Below are 20,225 nucleotides of genomic sequence, written 5' to 3' on the forward strand. Positions count from 1 at the left end.
ATTCATCCACTGATAGTGACTGACTGTGTGGTAGCATTAGGCCGATAGGGTGTGGCTAGGGGAGGGGGTCATTGAGAGATTGCCTTTAGGGTTTGTATTTTGTCCCTGGTCAGGGGAGCGCTTTCTCCTTCTGATTGTCATGTCCTGAGCTGCTTTCTTTCACCACATCCTTTTGCCGTGATGTTCCGCCTCATCCCAGGCACACAGCAATGGAGTGAACCATTTGTGGACTGAGACCTCTGAAACTGTGAGCCCCAAGTAAACTTTTCATCCTCTAAAATTATTCTTGTGTTTTGGTTGCAGCGACGAAAAAACTGACTAAAACAGATCTTAATAACAAATTGAACTTTTGTTTGTTTCTTTATTATAAAACTTGTGTTTAAGCTGAATAGAACTTCAGAACAGAATTTATTTGAAAATGAACTTATTTAGGAATTTCTTAAAAGTGGAATGTATCACAGCAGCACATAAAGAACAATGGAACTTTTATTGTGTTCTTTTTATTGAAATCGTATTTATTGTGCCAAGTGCTAAAGAGCCACAAATAAATAAATGTGAGGGGTTTGTGGTATAAAAGAGCGAGATATTAAACAGTAACAGAATTTTTAGAGTAGGTCAGTAATGAGTTCACATCACTTCTAGGTTTAGATGAAATGGAGCAGTAAGAATAGAAAGGCCCAGGTGCCATTCATTACCATACTGTCTTGTACACTGTGAAGTTCTCCAGGACAAGATTTTTATGTGAGATTTACTACTGTTAGGTATTGTCCACAGACAGAGGGAAATGACCTGCTTTCGTGGTGCACCGCACTCCTTCTCTGACCACACCGGCAAGTTCAAGGTGCTATGTCAGGGAGCAGCATCCCTTGTAGTCTTTGGGAGCCTTTTTTTTTTAAGATCTGAAGAATTTGAAGCCTCTTGCTCTCATGCTGTCATTCATGCTCATCCTCCACAGAGAGGGGAAGGCCTTAAGCCTTAAGCATTGGTGCTGCTCTCTGCTATTTCCTGTGTAGAGGTCAGGTGAATGCGGCTGACGGGGAAATATCTGGCTACCCAGCCATACCAACAACCACAAGCTCCTGTTCCCAAGGGACTATAGAGCATGTGGCAAAGGCAGCTCTTATTCTGTCATTTGTGGTCAGCTCCTGTGAACTCTAGTGTCAGATCAGAGTCTAGAACACAGACCTTTGCCTTCCTCACCACCTAGGAGTTCTGCAGCTGGGCGGAAACTACTTTCCTTTGAGAATACCGATAGAATCCAAAGAGTAGGATAAAATTTTTATTTTTTAAATTTTTTTTTAGTTGTTGATAGACCTTTATTTTATTTATGTATTTATATGTGGTGCTGAGAATTGAACCCAGTGCCTCACACATGCCAGGCAAGTGCACTACTGCTAAGTCCCAGCCCCAGCCCCCTAGGATTTTATTTTTAAAAGTGAAATGGCCAGGCACTGTGGTGCATGCCTATAATCCCAGCAGCTCTGGAGGCTGAGGCAGGAGGATCGTGAGTTCAAAGCCAGCTTCAGCAAAAAGCAAGGCAGTAAGCAACTCAGTGAGCCCAAATTAGTCTGTCTTTGAATGAAGATTAAAGAATATGTGTTCATTCCTGAGCCCTGCTATAGTTTGCTGAAATTTGAAGTGATAGGAACTTGAAGTGGCTTAAGAACTGGAGGCCTCAGGGGGGTTGCACACTCTCTGGTACTCCATGCTTTCCACACAGCCTGCCTCCTTCATTCACATTTCCTATGTGGCCTCTTAGGATTTGAGGGCAGGAGCTTCCCTGCCTTCTAAACGTTACTCCTACCCTCTGAATTTAAAGCAGATATTTGGCTTAAACTACTTACATACTTCTGAGTGCTACACTTGATGGTTACCTGTGTACAGTTCATTTCTCTTTATTGGTTACACATTTTGGGCCCAATTGATGAATGATTAATGATTGAGTTAATTTAGTAATGGCAATCTAGTAGTCTCTTGTCAGTGTGTGTTAAGGATCTGTGTATATCAGTTTTGGCTACTGAGCTATTAGGAGTGGGCTTCCAGGAAAGATTTCCTTTCTGATGAGAAATTGGATTTCTTTCTGATTGGTATGCTGTCACATGAGGATACAGTATTTGGAGCTCCTGCAGCCATTTTGTATACAAGAGAATCCCAAATATGTTAATCTATGTTCTTCTATCATTTGAGTTTCTGATCTGACTGTGGAGTCACCTACCTCCAGATTTCTTTCTTTCTCTCTCTTTCTCTTTTGTTATTTCTTATTTTTTTAATGTAGATGGGCACAATACCTTTTTCTGTTTGTTTATTTTTATGTGGTGCTGAGGATCAAACCCAGTGCCTCACACATGCTAGGCATGCATTCTACCACTGAGCTATAACCCCACCCCCCAGATTTCTTATTCAAAAAGAACATACATATTTGAATTACCTAAGACACTTCTATTTTAGTTTTGTGTTATTTGTAACCAGAAGCATTGGAGAGTTTATTACATGTAGACTTCTCTCTCTCTCTTTTTTTTTTTTTTTTTGGCCAACAGAAATACATTTAATGGAGGACTTGCTGAGACCACCTTATTTTATTTTTTACCAAAGTTTGAATTCATATCTGGAATTGATATTAGTAAATTAATTTTGGCATGGTAGAGAGGTCTTATCATGGAATTGTTGTTCATAATTAGACACTTTAATATTACATCTGTTTTGCACTCTTCTTTTTGAGCCAAACATTTTTAGTCATTTAGGGAATTTGTTGCATAATGAGTGACTGCATCTTTGTTTAAAGTAGCTAAGAGCCAGTTATTAGCCTTACATCAAACAACAAAGATTCGTGGTGTGATTTTATTTACTTTTCCATTTTAGACTAAGGCAAATAAGCAACAGACCAAGGAGTTTACTTTGTAGTACTTGTTCGCTCTTTTAGGAAGTCAATAACAAGTCAGTCACTGATGTGTTCAAGGGAGAGGCTATTTACTGTTTTTTTGACCAGAGTTTTCTTTTTCTTACCTCTTCCTCCTCCTCTTCCCCTCATCTTAGAAAAAGTATTTTGATCACTCCATGCGGACTCTTGTCCTGCGTGCAACATTAATTCAGTCTGTGTGACTGTTTCTAGACCATTCTGAAGTTGAAAGATCAAGGGGTTTTTAATACCCACACCAGCGATTGCAAGCAGTACATTTCCAGATAGCAGGTCCTTTGAATTGCTGATGAGTGATCAATATCCTGGAGAGGGAGAAGTGGTGTCACTTAAGCCACAGAAGAGCCTGTTAGTATTTTTTACACAGGGACCATGGGTGTCATTCCCTGCTAATGACAAAGGGAAAAGCTTGCTTAATTTCTTTCAAGCTAATATGCTGCAGAGTAGTGTGAACACATCTGAGAAAGCTTTGTGGAATTGTTGGATTATGAGCTATATTTTAAATGCTGGATAGAGTTGTTAGGCTATTTTAGGTAATGGTGGAGGCGATGCGTGAGAAAGCTGAGGGGAAAACAGGAGATTTGTCTTTGAAATGGTGGGCTTCCTGGATCATGAACGGCAGTGAGCTAGAGATGCTGCATCCTAGAGTGGAAGGGAAGGGACTCTGTGTTGGGTCTCAGCAGCAAGCAGAGGCATGTCCATGGTTGGAGCTGAGGGGACCCACAGGGAACGCTGAGGTGGCATTGGTAGCATTACCAGGCCTGAAGGGGAGGGAAGGAAGGAGTGTTTCTGGAGCCAGATGGGAGCTGGAGCTGTGAGGAGGCACTTCGGGCAGAAGCCAGTGCAGGGACATGTGGCACAGCCAGGATTACAGAGCCAAGATGTTTCCAGGGGCCAGAGCTGCCCCAGCGGTTTCTCTCCCTTCATCCTTTGCTGCCTGCTAATGCCTCCCGTTGTGGAGGCAGGAAAACAGCACCCCACCCCAGGGTAATCTCTAGAAGGAACCCCCCCCCCCCAATCCTGCCTGGCGTAGACAGCAGTGGATAAAGAGAAGCATGGGCAGTAATTGGCAAGAGAGCAGTGGGCAAAAGCTTTATATTCGGCATAATTTTCTACTTTCGTTTCAAAGCATTTCCAGTCTTTAGAGAATAGCCATTGCTGCCATATTCTGGGGAATGAGAATATCAGCTTGTGAAAAGTCTAATTAATGTGCTCATATTTACTCAGGTGGCCTATCTTCATCACTCATTGATTCCTTTTTTTCTTTCCCCTCATAAACAGTTTAAGTGAAAGAAAGACCTATCATTTATGACAATCCTAAGGGGTAAGGGGAGATCCAACTCCGTACTTCCAGCTCCCTTATAAACAAAACCAAACCAAAATTTCCACAAAGCACCCACACCCATCCATTTATTGACACCTGTATAAACACACACACACAGGCATGTTCACACACGCTCACTAACAACACTAGAATTATTTTCAGAACTTTTCAGGTACTGTGTTGATTTAGGGATAATTGGAAATGCCTATTAGAGTTTGGGGGCAGATAAAGTGGCCGTTGATAAATCTTGAGTCAGAAAGGAAGGGGAGCATTATTAATTATTGCTATGTAGGACACTTTCACAGAACAATGGAGATTCAGGCAGATGTTGTAATTCTGGGTCTAGTGGTTCCGGGGCATCCTGGGGTTCCTACTGGGCTGGGGAGTGAAGCACAGTTCTGAGAAATCTGAGGAGGGCTGGTTAGGATTTGGGAGCATTTTTCCACCTATTGCCTCCTTTGTTAATTCAGTGAAGCGCATTTGCCCTTCAGCTCTCAGCTGGGGAAGAGCAAGGTCGGCCTGCTCTTTGCACTGGGCCATGGCAGTCCTTGCTCCCTGTGCTGCTTAGAGGAGGCATTTCCCATGGCATATCCCATACCTCTCCAGGGCTCCCATGCTCCCCTGCCTCACCCCATCAGGGAATGCTGATAGCTGCCCTTTCCTCCCACTGTCACAAGGGGTCAGACTTCACTTGTTTCCTTGGTGTGTTGCCTCCTGGCCTGGATAGGGGAGCATCAGAGCAAAGGAAGTGAGCCTGTGTCACTGCACTAGGCGGTCCCTTCACGTGGATGCTCGGTGACAGAGGAAGGGAGGTGTGGGGACTGGATCCGAGTTTGGCTTGAGATGTGACAGTAGTAGTCAAGGTAGAGGAACTGAGGGGAGGTGGAAAGGTAATGAGCAATATTACATAGTAAAATGTGTTTTGTGATAAATCTATAATTGGTGAATTGGAAGGCTAGGGCTTAGAGATGTGGCTAAAAGAAGTCATCTATTTATGTGCAATAATCAAATCTAGGCAAAAGGGTCAGTTTGTGAATGAGCACGTAAAAGAAGAATTCCATAGGGCCCGGCAGTGAACCCCGCTGCTCCAAGAGGACTGCAAGATGTGAGAAACACGTGGTCAGGCCGAAACGGCCAAGCAGAATGTAAAACATCACATATATTTGATTATGATTAGATAAAATGTGTGCACAAAAAGAAAAATTAGGAAACTGCAAAAAAAGACAGTTGTATTGAGATAATCCAGTTGTGAGTGATTTTCCCCTTAAATTTTCTTCAGTTGATTCATGGTTTAACTTTAAACAAAGGGGCAGAAGGGCAGTAAAGAGGCAGATAAGAATAGGGAGAGGTTGGTGCCGTGGTTAGCAGGCCTCAGGGCTAGGAAGACAGCGGTAGATTTTTATGTTGCAGGCAACAGAAAGGCCAGGACCTCTTAAAGCAGGAAGGTGCCTTTTGGATTTGGCAGGCGTTTCCTGCTCGCTGTGACAGAACCGGAAGGACCTGGTTGAATGAGTGAATCCAGTCCAGCAGTCCATATACAGGTGAAGAGATGAAGCCCTGTTCTTTTCCTCAGCATTGTGTCTCCACACATCTAGCAGCCTTAATTTCTGAGAAAGCAGACCAATTCATGGCTTGCTGGAGTTGAAGGAACTGTATTCCTTCCAACATGTAGTTATTCCCTTACTGATGAACATTTCCTTTTTCTTCCTCTGACTGAACTGTAAGCTCCTGGAGAGCAAGACTAGTTCTGCTGTTACCTCAGAGCAGCTTGTGTAACCAGAATTTTTGTCTTGTTGAGGCTGATTTCCTCCCTGTGCCTGCCTGCCTGCTGTGGAGGCTGTTCTAGAGGAGGAAGCACACTCAGTGGGGTACCTTGGGAAGAGATGGTGAATGGCTGAGAATGTGTGTGTATGAAGAAAGTAGATCTGCGAGTGAGACGCAGGGAACACAAGTGATCTGTTGTATGTGGAGAATGCAGGGAAGGAAGGAATTCAGGAGTCCAAGGTAGAATGAATGGTTCTGTGCTCAGAGGGCATCCAGGAAGGACTAGGGGTGTAGATGGAGGCCAGCAGGAGTGAATTTAAGGTGCCCATACACCAGGGAGGCAGACTGAGAGATGGTCTGAGCTGGGGGGGGAGCTTGCATTAGAAAATAAGAATTTGCAGGTTGTTTACACACAGCTCTGCTCAGTGCCCTTAGGGATGGGGGAGGGTGTAGAGGGTAGGCAACCACTGTCTTTGCCATTGTCATAGTGTGACCTCATTCCACCAGTGTGGAGATTGAAGTCTGTCAAGTAAGTCTGACCAGTGTCCTGGGGGACGAATATTTGATTAAGTGGGTTGAGAAAATGGAAGAATTGGCAGAAGTTTTATATGAAAATGTGTACAGCAGCCTGCTGATTTTGTTTTGCTTTGTTTGTTGTCTCTCCACTCCACTTGGTTACTCTCTGTTCTCCCCCATGTCAATCCTGCACAGTCCTATTAGGCTAATTGTCTGTGCATGTTACTGCTTATTTTACTTTCATTCACAGCCTGGTACCCAGTATGCTTCCCAACTGGGCGTTCAGAATCCTCACATCATAGTCTTTTGCCAGGATTTATGTCGGGCTCCATGTGTCTTCCATCTTTGACAAAATGGATGATTTTGTGCTTTTCAGACACAAAATCTGCTTCTCTGCCTCCGTGTTTTTCCTCATACTAGTTGGCTTAGTTAGAATTTTCTTTGTGCTCCTACCTACCACATTTTATTTGTCTTTCAGAGATTAACAAACCACAGCCTGAAGGCTAAATCTGGCCTGCTATCAGTTTTTATAAATAACATTTATTGGAAAACAGCTTCACTTGGTGGCTGCTTTTGCACTCTGATGGTAGGGTTGAGCAGTTGCAGACACCTCCAGCCTGCAAAGCCTAAAATACTCACTCTGGTTCCTACAGAAAAAGCGTACTTTTATGTGTGCTGTCAGCAGCTCTGCAGTGTGCTTTTCCAGGAATCAGGGTTATAGAATTCCTGATCCTTCCTCAGGAATGGGGACAGAGTGCTAGGAAGAAATGACAATTACAATGTTAAAATTAACTTTCACTCATGTTATAGATCATCTCCCGTTTTCAAACTCAGTAGAAGTCATGGTTTTGTTACCTTGTAGGGGGCCTAGGTTTATTCTTTCTATTCAGCAAAGAATCAAAGAACAGGACACAGAGATAGCAAGCAAGAGCAGGTTATTGCAGAAGCTACAGAGATAGACTTCTCCAAAGAGAAGGGGCACTAAAGCTGGGAATCTGGTGGAGTTTTGGCCTGTTCTCTTTATGGTCTCCTCCCCTGTCCACACGTTCCTGTTAATGATAGTGCTCATTCTGTCCATGTGTCTGTTTTAGATTTTTATTGGATTCCCTCCTTAGGAGCATGAGTACAGAGTGTTTGTCTGATTGGGTCTCCTGCTTATGTCCATGAGTACTTTGTCACGTAGGAAGTTGACCTCATTAGAAGACCCTCTCCATGCTCCTTTGTTCTGGTCCTGTCCCTGACGTCCTCACTCGCCATCATACCCTGGCTCCCTAAGCCCTTTTATATCTCCTTGTTTTAGGTAAAGCAGTTTTAAAATAACTCACTAGGAATTGCAAGTGAAAAGGCAAATGTTTTGCACTGATTATGGGATGACAGTCATTGTTCTTTAGAAAATGGGGATAAGGTCTCAGATGTTAAGTACCTATTGGTTCTGGTCCATAGTAACCTATTATTCTTTTTCTATCCTTTATTGAAAATTGATAGAAGACAAGCATTTTGGCTTGTGCTGTTGTGACAGTGTCTTAAACATGTTAAGTTTCCAATGTATCGGGGACTTCTGTTACATTTTTTTCATCTCTAGTAGATAAACAAGCTGGTAAAGATGAAAATTCAGCCTGGAACAACCGGCAGTTAAAGCATTTGTGTAATTCATTGATAAATGGTTCCAAGGGATTGAGAAGACCAGAAGCTTATAAAAGACTGGGCAGATGAAGTGACCGTTGGATTTTTGAATGGAACTGATAGGAAATAATTCTACCTGGAAGAAATTTTGGCAACAAAGTCTTTTATATGCTATAATACGTCACATATCTTAACTTCATCTGTTAAATTTCTAATATGAAGCTGCATTAAGTCTTTTTGAAAAGAAAGCGCAGGTAGTTAAACTATGAGAATCTTTGGAACTTGTACATCTGAGGCGGAATTTATTTTTCATGCTTACTTTCATACATACTGTCATAAATGCTCTTGCTAATTGACAGTTTCACAAAATCAGACTTGATCTGATTGAAGTCTAAGAACATAGTTGTCTTCTACCTGAGATGTATATTCAAAGGCAGGAGCCTGTTCCACGTTAGGGAGGACAAGGCCTATGTGTCACAGTGCAGAGGTGCTCTCTCATTCTGGAAGCTGGCTGCAGTGGTAGTAGTGGAGTGGATCAGTGGAGTTGGAGTTTCCGTGTCCTGTCTGTGGGGTTGTTTTCTTTTTTAAAGAATGAATTGTCTTAGTGAACTTGGATTTATGAGTTACTACAATGTGTATCTCACCAGGCTAGGCCCTTTTGTATTATTTTCTTGATAATAATAACACTTAGAATCTCCCCATTCAAAGTTATAGAAGGTGAAATTCAGTCCTTAAAGGCATAGGCATGACTAGAAACTGGTAGACCTATAATTCAAGCCTATAAATACCCCCATTGCAAAGCAGTGCCTCTTCTGAAACCCTATAGTGCTTCTTATCTTAAAACTTGCTATTATGGGGAACTTCAAACATAATCCAACTTCAGTAGTTACCAACTCTAGGCTAATCTTATTTACTCTCTACCCCCATTAGCTCCTCATATTATTCTGAAACAAATCTCAAACTGCATGTCATCTCATCTGATTACTTCAGTATCTATTAAAAGCAAAGGCTTTAAAAAGCACAACCACAATGCCACTATTGCACCTAAATAATAATAGTTTCTTAATATTTTCAAAATCCTGTCAGTGTTCAAATTTCTAGTAATTCCATAGCCACTTCTTTCTCTCCCTTTCTTCTTTTTATTTTTTCTTTAGAGTTTGTTTAATCCAGGACCTAAATAAGATCTATAGATTGTAATTGTTTGATATGTCTTCTTAGTTTTCACTTTTAATTTAATGTTACTTGAAATTACAAGAATAGTACCAGGAACTCCTGTGTAATTTTCACCTAGATTCCACAATTATTAACATACTTCATTTCCATTCTTATTCTCACTCTCTTGGGAGTAAGCTGCAGACTTGATGCCTTGTTACCCCTCTATATTTTCATCTGTGTTTCCTAAAAATAATGACAGTCTTCTACCTAACTGAATAATGCTTATCAAATTCAGGAAAGTAGCATTGATGCAAAACTGTCTAATCCATGTATTCCATTCGTATCATGCCATGTTGTAACAGAGTCTTTATTGAAAAGCCAATGAACTACAGCAAGGTATTCTCTTTACCACCATTCCTTCCTGTTCAGAACCTAGATCATGTGCCTTTAATCTCCTTATATCTAGAACAGTCACTTAGTCTTTATCTTGACTTTCATGACCTTGATGTTTTTGTAGTTTACGGGTAGCTTTAGTCAGCTTTTTCACTGCTGTGACTGAAAGACCTGATGAGAACAATTTTAGGGAGGAAGAGTATATTGGGGGGCTCAGGGTTTCAGAGGTCTCAGTACATAGAAGGCTGGCTCCATTCCTCAGGGTTTGAGGTGAGGCAGAACATTGTGGCCTTTTTCCTTTCTGTATTTATGCCTTTCTTCCACTGCGAGAAATCTTGTTCTTATTGTCCTCAGTTTAGTGGCTTATTTGTCGTACCTCTTTGTATGTGGTCTTCCAGTCAAACCAGTTGTCCTCTCAGGTTTGGACCTGTTAGCTCCAGGTACCAGCTAGTTTCCTTGATCCTGCTGCTGTAGACTTGTGCCCCCGACTCTGTTCAGTGACGCAGATTAGCCCATGAGGAGGACTCATTAATGCTTAGTAAGTGTGACTTCAGGGTTCAAGACTTCATGCAGAGGAGGCAGGGTAAAGTGAGGGAAGAAAGGCCATAAAACTAAATTCAGTGATGAGATTTATTTAGGCTGGAACCAGAGTGGCAGAATAAGGTCAGATAGTCATTCTCTAAGTTAAGGAGTATTAGTACTAGTGTATGCACTCTTTATTCATTCTTTTTTGAAAGACTGGTATGATAGAGTTCGGGAATAAACTGATTCTCAATCTAGGCGAGCCCTGGAGTTCTGCTGAATGGTTTTGGGGTCTTTCATGTCCATGTAAAATAAAACTTGAAGCAAATTTAGAAGGATAGAAAAATTTTCAGATCTGCATATCCCTCCTCTATCCTAAAGCAAATAATTTTGAATGCTCAAGTGTTTGTATCATGGACTTTGCTGTGCTTTGTACCTTATGTCATATTAGCTATTAGGAAATAGCTGGTGAAAATCAGCCTTCTTCATATATAAAAAGCAACTGGAGAACTTCTAATAATAATAATAATAATAATACTGTAAATCTTGGCTATTACAAAAGGTGGCAAAACAAATGAACAAACAAAAAAGTCCTAGTCAAGTGCATTGTCACAGTCTTCCTCCTGTGCCTTTGTCATGGTGATAGGAGAGCGTCAGAACTGAAAATAAGTTGAGGAAGATGTCTGTTGTTTGGTTTAAAGAGTATTAGTGGAAGGAGGCTGTTTCTCTCTCTAAGTCAGGCTTGGGTCAGCATCATAGGAGGCTGTGCCAGGGTTAAGGGCAGTAAATACAGAGATCCTACACTGGATTGTCTCTGTTCTGTGAAATTACTCCATTCCCCAAAGAACCGTAGCTTCTAAGATCAGTCTTCTGGTAGGTAGCAAGTACTGTGTAGGAATGAAACCAGAGTTGTAAGCAGGAAACAGTAATCAGTTCTGTTAATCTTATAGTTGGTTCCATTGTCTGAGTAACATCAGTGACTCTTGTAAAAAGGGGAACTATTGCTGCTGCACTATAATCTAGAATCCTGACACTGGATCACAGTTCAAAGTAGGGTTCTAGGTAAGCAAAGTGGTAAACATAAACAAGCATATTTGAATAGTAAGATTTTGAAACTACAAATGTATCTACCTTTCTGTCTTTATTTAATAAGGCAGTGTCTTCAGTTCTATGAGGAGTTGATCTGGTAATTAATTGAAGCGCAGACCAAGAAATTATATCTGTTATAATTGAGTAAGATGTGAAGACCAGAAAGAAAGTCTGACAGTTACTCTAGTTTCCAGTGAATGGAGAGAGTAATTATTATAAATCCATGACTAGTATATTACATATCCTCAGGCATGTAAGATTTATTTATTATTGTAGCTAGAAGTGTGCATCATGTTGCTTTAGAACAAATGGTCAAAGCAGATCATATTTTTCACTGATTTCTGATTCTGAGCATGCATGTGTATTTTTTTTTAAAAAAATATATGTATATATATGTATATTTAGTTGTAGTTGGATACAGTACCTTTATTTTATTCATTTACTTATTTTTTATGTGGTGCTGAGGATCGAATCCAGCACCTCACACGAGCTAGGCGTGTTTTCTACTGCTGAGCCCCAGCCCCAGCCCCTGCATGTGTTTTCTTAATCTTCACCATCAAACTTTAAAAATTTCTCATTCTGTGGAAGGTAATATTAGAAATTCTTCACTCTGGAAATTCTCTTTTCAGATGCTGTCTTTGCATTTCAATTACGCAACCCAGTGCACAATGGACATGCTCTGTTAATGCAGGACACTCATAAGCAACTTCTAGAGAGGGGCTACCGGCGCCCTGTCCTCCTCCTTCACCCCCTTGGTGGCTGGACAAAGGATGACGATGTTCCTTTGATGTGGCGTATGAAGCAACATGCCGCTGTGCTGGAGGAAGGAGTCCTGAATCCTGAAAGCACAGTGGTGGCCATCTTCCCATCGCCCATGATGTATGCTGGGCCGACTGAGGTAGGCCGATTTTGAGATTTTCACTGCAGCAGTGTGAAGCCACTCCTACTAACACAGTAGTGTCACCAGCTCACCTGTTGATTCTCTGTTACGGGAGGGTCTATTCCAAACATTCAGTGTTCCCGAATACTCTCCTATTGGCAGGGATGTTCCCCACCTGTAGCCCCCAAGAAGCAGCCTCCTAGGGAAAGGGAAGGTTGGAGAGATTTCTCTTACTCTTCTTGTGATTCTTGGTACCAGCTCTGAGGGTGAGATCATTCCCTGCAGATAGAAGCCTGGGTGAGGCTGGGAAGATGTGACACAGGCCCTCTTGTAACTCCTGGCCATGTTACAGACACAGCTCTAGCAATGTTGATATTGTTCCTTTAACAAAATCCTGCGTCACTGTCTCCAAGTGACAGATTTTATCTTATTTTTGTTTTTTTTTTTTTTAAATTTGCAAGAGTGAAAGGAATTTCAGTGGGGGGGAAAAACCATGGTATCTTCAGTCAGCTTTCTCTCATTATAACAAATATCTGAGATTATTAACTTATAAAGAGGAAAGGTTGACTTTTGGCTTAATGTTTTAGAGGTTTTAATCCATTTTCAGCTGGCTCTATTGCTTTTGGACCTCTGGTAAAGGCTACATATCATGGCAGAAGTGCATGGTAGAACAGTACCATTAATGTCATGGCCAGGGAGTGAAAGAAAGGAGAAGGGGCTCAGGTCCAACAATTCCCTTCAAAGATGTGACCCCAGTGACTGGAAGATGTCCCATTAAGCCTTACTTCTTAGAGGTTCCACCAGCTTCCACATGTAACAAGTTGGAAACCAAACCTCCAACACATGGGCCTTAGTGGGGACATTCCATGCCAAACTACAGCATGTTCATCCCCTAATACAAAATGCATTCAGTATCTTAGAAAAAGGTTCAGAATGTTTTCCATCTGTTCTTTGTGAATGATTGGAGCATAATTGAGTGAGAGGTAAAATTGCTTCTTGAAATTGGGGGGGGGGGGTGTTCTGGAATTCTACTTCTTGGTCAAAAGGAATGTTTGAGATTTTTTTAATATCCATATGTAAAGAAGAGGACTTGATTAAGTTTTAGCTTCAAGGCAAAGTAGGCTTTCAAAAATATTTGCTAAATGAATGAATAAATCGGTGAGTGACCTCAAAAAGAGTGGGTGGGAAATTCTCAGTCATCTTCCTGTTGATTTTTCAAGATAAAGAATGGAATGCACATTATTATTGCATTCTTTTTCATCCCTGCCTTGAAGGGTGATGAATTCACTTCAGTTTATCTGAGAGGCAAACCCTTTCTAAAAAGATCTAAGTAATTCAGTCATATAAACTCTGTGATGTCCTCCTCCAGAAACAATTTCAAAGGGAATCCAAGACATTTAACTGTTCTTTGGGATCAAGCCTAAACATTTTTATTGGAGTTTAGTTATGGGGTTGTATACTCTGTTACCTCTTTATCTGAGAAAAACAGACAAAAGAAGCAATAACAACAGGATAAAAGATGAAGTTGTATTTGACTCTTCTTTCAGGGCCAGCCTAAACATTGCATTGAAACTCCCTTGTCAAGTAATGCTCCACATTCCACTCTCTTTAAGAACTGGCCAGTGATGTCCCTTCATGTTCACTAGATACTACCCTGACCTTTAAGTTCTTGCTTTTCAAAGAGGAGCCTTTTGTTTTGGAAATAAAAGTAACAGTTTTGTTCTGGTAGTTCTCCCAACCTCTCTTAGTGCTGATGACATCTTTGGTATCATTTAAAAAAATATATATATTTTTTGTAGTTGTACATGGACAGAATGCCTTTATTTGTTTATTTTATTTTATGCTTTTTTGTGGTGCTAAGAATCGAATCCATTGCCTCCCATATTCTAGGCAAGTGTTCCACCACTGAGCTATAGCCCCAGCCCCTCGATATCATTTTGAAGGAAGATATTTGAACTGATATTCTCCCAAATTAAAGGAGAATTATTTTTTACTGTGGGAATGACCCAAATGGATTTAGGATTGGGAATGGGCTGAAGATCAATAATCCCATTAAAAGCCAGCTGAGAAAATGAAGGAATTTACCTTCCCCTGTTTAGGGCCTGTTTTGTCCTCTTTCTGTTTCTTATATTGCCTATTTAAAAGTGGAAGAGATATGAAATTATCTCAATTAAATGAACTAAAATTTACTTTTTAAAAAGTGAGAATGGAGGAATAGAAAAATAATAAAACAGTCATAGTAAACAGAAGGTCCTCTTTGAGAGAGTACCATATAGGGCCAGGTATACTCCTTTGTTTAAATTGAAAAGATGTTTATGTCTTCTGACTTCAGAGCCAGGTATTTGTGAAGGAAGTTTGAAGAGAAGGAACCTAAAGGTCATGGCTTACCCTAGCATCATCCTCTTGCAGGGCAAAGCTGAATCATTGATCCCGAGTGGTAAGAGATGTCTTTCCTCACCCATTCTGGTTCAAGACTGAGGCACCTATAACAAAGATAGATTAACCAGAGGAAAGGACACCTTTACTTAGTACAAGTTTCACATGACACAGGGGCTTTTGGAAACAAAGACCCAAAGAAACAGAGAATCCTGTGAATTCTATGTTAAGGTTTTTTTAAAATTTATTTATTCTGTCATATATAACAGCAGAATGCAGTTCAATTCACATTACACAAATAGAGCACAATTTTCATGTCTCTGGTTGAACACAAAGTAGAGTCATACCATTCATGTTTTCATACATGTACTTAGGGTAATGATGGCCCTCTCATTCCACCGTCTTTCCTACCCCTACCCCTAAGTCTCCCATCCCTCCGCTTTGCCCAGTCACAGTTCCTCCATTTTTCCCATGCTCCCTGCCCCCCCCCCACCCCGCCATTATAGATCAGCATCCACTTATCAGAGTGAATGTTCGGCCTTTGGTTTTGGGGGGTTGGCTTACTTTGCTTAGTATGATATTGTCCATCTCCATCCACTTACCTCCATGTGCCATAATTTTATTCACTTTAATGCTGAATATTATTCCATTGTGTATATATATACACCATAGTTTCTTTATCCATTCAGCTATTGAGGGACATCTAGGTTGGTCCACAGTTTAGTTATTGTGAATTGAGTTGCTATAAACATTGATGTGGCTTTGTCACTGTAGTATGCTGTTTTTAAATCCTTTGGGTATAGACCAAGGAGTGGGATGGCTAGATCAAATGGTGGTTCCAAGTTTTCTAAGGAATCTCCATACTGCTTTCCAGATTGGTTGCACCAATTTGCAGTCCCACCAGCAATGTAAGAGTGTATCCTTTTCCCCACATCCTCGCCAACATTTATTGTTGTTTGTGTTCTTAATAGCTGCCCTTCTGACTGGAGTGAGATGAAATCTTAGAGTGGTTTTGATTTGCATTACTCTATTTGCTACAGATATTGAACATTTTTTCATATATTTGTTGATTGATTGCATATCATCTTCTGAGAAGTGTCTGCTCAGTTCATTGGCCCATTTATTGATTTGATGATGATGATGATGATGATGATGATAATTATTTTGGTGTTAAGAGTTTGAGTTCTTTATATATCCTAGAGATTAGTGCTCTATCTCATGTGCCAAGTGGTAAAAGTTTGCTCCAATTCTGTGGGCTCTCTATTTACCTCACTGGTTGTTTCTTTTGCTGAGAAGCTTTTGAGTTTGAATTCGTCCCATTTATTGATTCTTGATTTTAATTCTTGCGCAGGAGTCTTACGAAGGAATTTGGGGCCTAATCTGACATGATGGAGATTTGGGCCTACTTTTTCTTCTAATAGATGAAGGGTCTCTGGTTTAATTCCAAGGTCCTTGATGAAGAGTGGACAGTCAGTCGTGTAGGAATATCTTGGAAAAAGGAATGATGACCCCTCTGGAAACTTGGCTAGGCCTGTTGGCTCAGATTCTTCTCTATATCTGTGTCTTCAGGAACCTTCCTTTCCTCTGGGTACAGAGAGGACATCTGGGAATGTGAGGGTCTTATGACCTACTTCAGAGTAAAGTCAGCTGGGTTTTATGGCTTTATCCAGGGGTGAGGAGGGAGAGAGGTGAGAGCGGCCTTCCTGCTTCTGCTGTTTTCTTAGATGCTTAGGTGATATGTTTTGTGGAAGCATGACCTAAACTCCATCAATGCCTGGCTGTAGCAGAACCTGCATTGGCTTCTGGTCACCACCCTCAAAAGCATGGTCTAATAAAAATAACACAAAAATGATGCCAAGGAGTAGAGGCATGGGTCTGGCCTGGTTTGCTACCAGCTGGGCTGTAATTTCAGCCTAGTCCTTTTCAGACTTCTCTGAACCAGGTGTGTACACCTTGAGTGGTCATTTAAAGGATGTACAAGTAAAACTAAGTTTCTGTCCTATTCTTAGTCATTTTCTAATTTGTCTTACTGTAACTTCATATTGAAGGAAGTCATGAAAAGGTACATGTTTTGTATTGAAGGAAGTTAGAAAAGCACACATTGCATGCAATTAGATACATTTTATTATTTGAACACAAGAATATCAACAGCACCCAGATTTTAAGAAAAAGACTTCAATCAGTGCCAAAAGCTTTTTTTCCTGCCCCCTTTAATTTGTATGTGCCCTCTCCACAGTAGTCTCTGTCCTTGCACCTGATGTTATACACACATTTTGCTTCTGTTGAGGATTGTGTTCTCTGGGAAGCAGACTCAGAGGGCAAAAATAGGATTCAGAAGATTTATTAGGGAAAACTCTTAAAATCAACACTTGTGTAAGGAAGACAAAGAAAAGGAGCAGGATTGAGCAGAGGGAAAAGTTGAGCTCAGTCTGTGGAGGCCTGCAGTTTGTCCCTAGGGGAGTTCTGGAAAGGCCCTTCAGAGATATCCTGAGTTGCATGAGACACAGGCCCTGCAGTCCATGCAAACCAGGCTTTGGCTGCTTAGGGAGGGGCACGTGTTGACACTGCTGCTCATGTCATCAAGGTCCTCTCTAAAGAGGGCAGTCCCTGCTGGGTGTCTATTAGCAGCATTCCAAGGAGCTGGGGACTACTCTTCCTGACCTGGGGGGACTTGAGCCCTATGCAACTATATTCAGTCCATCCTGTCATGATACTTCTGTGACTGAAACCATACACTCCTTTGTGTCTGGTTTTTTTAAAGTTCCCATTGTGCTTGTGAAAAAATCACCCTTCTTGTTGTAGTTAGTTTTGTATTGAAGGAAGTTAGAAAAGCACACATTGTTCATTCTCAGTGCTGGGTAGTGTTCTGTTGTAGGATTTCACCCGGTACCTTTCAGGGGCATGTGGGCCATTTCTGGGTTTTTGCTATGAACAGTGGTGCTGGCATGAAGATTCCAGTGATGCCTTCTTGTGAACGTGTCTGCTGGCTGTAGCTTCGAGTGGGATTGCTGGGTCATGGAGTGTGCTTTTTTATGTTCAGCATTAGATGATGCTCCAATCTGTTTTCCAGTGTGGCTGTACTGTTTTATACTCCCATCAGCAGTGTGACCCCACCAAACTTGATCCTCTTTTATGTTAGCCATTTAGAGCTTTTAGTCCTGTTTAGCCAAGCACTCTAACACTTTCACTGTTTCTTTACCAGCCACAAAATTCTTCTCACTGGACCAGTTTCACTGAAGAGGAAATGGAGATGTGTAGTAAATGAGTTGCAGTTAATAGATAATGATGAAGAAATAAAATATAATAGCAGTTTTACTGACTTTATTGTATTTGTCAGGCAATATTCTTAGTGCTTTACATATATTAACAAAATCCTTTATAACAATAATATGAGAGTAGGTATTACAATTGTTTGTGATTTACAGATAAGGAACTTGTTCAAGTTTGTGATTTACAGATAAGGAACTGCTCCTTTTCTTTCTTTGTCTTCCTTACACAAGTGTAAGTCCTAGTCATAGGAATTTGAATTTGAATTTGTGCAGTTTCACAGAGGTTTTACTATTATTTAATGTTAAAATATTTTTAAAAATATGTAGATACTTTACTTTTTTGAAAACAGACTGAAGGTAAATTGATATAGGAGTTCCAAAAGAATGAGTGAGGATATTTTTGGCTAGTATTCATCAGTGGTGGACTTTCTCCAGTGACAGAGGGACTGTCAAACATTTATCCCAGCCTACAGTGGTGGTTTGATATTCTTTGTATAGTCTGCGTTCTTATTCTTGTATTCTTTTGATACTTGCCTCATGTTGGTAGTAACACCTGCCCATGTTTTTTGTTGTTGGTGCTGGGAGTAAATAGGATAAATGTAAAATCACCACATTGCCTGACTCATGTCCATGTATGGAATTAATATTATTGGTTGCCTTTTAAAAAAAAAAGCACTGAAAAATTACTGTGCCTGAAAAATCACTGTGCTGCACATTCCCAGTTACCTATTCTGTTCCCACATAAGGGAGCTGTCTCTATCTCAAGGCTGCTTCATATATATAGCAATACGGAAATGGGGGATTCTCAATAAACAGTCTTTTGGAAGACCTGGAGTTTTGAATGTAGCAGAAAGCTTGAGATGGCCTACCTCTCATAGGCTTCGTGTCAGAGCTTTCATCTACAGCCTGAGTTGAAATGCCGTGTGGTGTTTAAAAATAAAAAAAAAGTTATTACTATATAGAAAATGAAAGTAGCCATTTTTGAATGCCTGCATATGTGTCACATACTGAACTTATGCTTGTGAAATACACATTTTTTTTTTCCATTTTACCAGTGAGGTTACTGAAACTCAAAGAAAGTGACTTAATCTCTATCAAAGAAACCCCAAGCTGGATAGAAGTAAAATCAAATTTTATTCAGGAATTATTGCAACAGGGGAAGAGAGACTTCATTATAGATAGAGTGAAACTCAATTCTGAATACAGTGCAGACAAGTGGGGATTTATAGCAAAAGAGCAGGGAGGGCTCAGGGGACAGAAAATAACTGAGGAAAAAAACATTAGATATTGACAGTTGTAGTTAGGATTCTTGGTGAAAGTAGACTAAGTGAACACGTGTTACCTGGGGTGCATGGAGGATGAGGAATTTGAGCAGACGTGGAGGACCATCCAGTATGGAGGTGGGGGATTCTCAATGAACAGGCTTAGCAAGAATTTTGCTATAGCTGGGTAATGCAGTCCCCCCAAAAGATGGACACTGAAGGACAAGACTAGTGTACCTACATCAGCCTGACTAAAGTTGAGTCAAGAGGAGGGTCTTTGTCAGCCTTAAGACCAAAGAGATGCAGAGCTGGGATGGCAGTGGGCCTGGTTGACAGGCTAGTGCTGCCTTTGCTCTCATTTCATTGCCACCAAATGCCTAGAAGTACCTTATTTGCTAGGAAGAGTACACAGTCACACTAAAGTTGTATTTGTCAGTAGACCTCTGCTCAAAATGTACATTATGAACTAAGAGATGTGGTTCTCGTCAGGAAGCTCCAGGTCTGGTGCCTGGGCAAAAGGCAGTTTTAACATCTGAACTTTTAAGTTATAAACTTGGGAAATTCTAGTAAACATCTTCATATTTTAAACCATTACATGTTTTAAGGCTTATGACCTGGCAGTATTTAAACTGTTAGCTTAAGTGGCTTATGAAAGCTATCCATTTTCCATTTCTTTTTTTTTAATCCATCACTTGTGTGTTTGACTTATTTGGTGCATTTGCAAACCTTTAAGTGAAGCATTTTCTTATAATAATACACACATACACACACCCTTGTTTTTGTAGCTTTTCTAGTGACATCAGGAAGAAGTCTGCCAGTAACACTATTTGCCAACTAATAATAATAAAATAAAAACAATGATTCTTCCTTTAATCGTTTTCTGTAGGTCATTTAGAAGGCATTGATACCAGATTTGTTTCCTTAGCACAGATGCTTTTCAGAACAATGAGCAGCTGTTAAGACTGTTTGATTATCAACAGGATGTTCCTGATTTTCTAGTCTATAAAGATTTAATGTCTTGATTCCTAAATTCCATTTTAGGAATGGGGTGAGAGGAAGATTGGGGGTAGAATTAACTTTTTAATGCTAAAATGGTGTTATCAGTGTACATTTTTAACCATGTGAGGAGTTCAATGGC

General features: G+C 40.6%; 1 protein-coding gene across 3 annotated transcripts in view; it reads left to right on the plus strand.

Moving 5' to 3' along the window:
• Positions 1 to 20,225, plus strand: part of Papss1 (3'-phosphoadenosine 5'-phosphosulfate synthase 1) — a 113,533-nt gene that overhangs the window by 73,419 nt on the left and 19,889 nt on the right. For all 3 annotated transcript variants that reach the window (XM_027935448.3, XM_071614488.1, XM_071614487.1), the window contains exon 10: positions 11,930 to 12,198. In XM_027935448.3, coding sequence (XP_027791249.1) covers positions 11,930 to 12,198 — 269 coding nt within the window. The remainder of the gene's footprint in view (positions 1 to 11,929; positions 12,199 to 20,225) is intronic.

The sequence above is a fragment of the Marmota flaviventris genome, chromosome 7 (assembly GCF_047511675.1).
Source record: "Marmota flaviventris isolate mMarFla1 chromosome 7, mMarFla1.hap1, whole genome shotgun sequence".
NCBI classification, from domain to species: domain Eukaryota; kingdom Metazoa; phylum Chordata; class Mammalia; order Rodentia; family Sciuridae; genus Marmota; species Marmota flaviventris.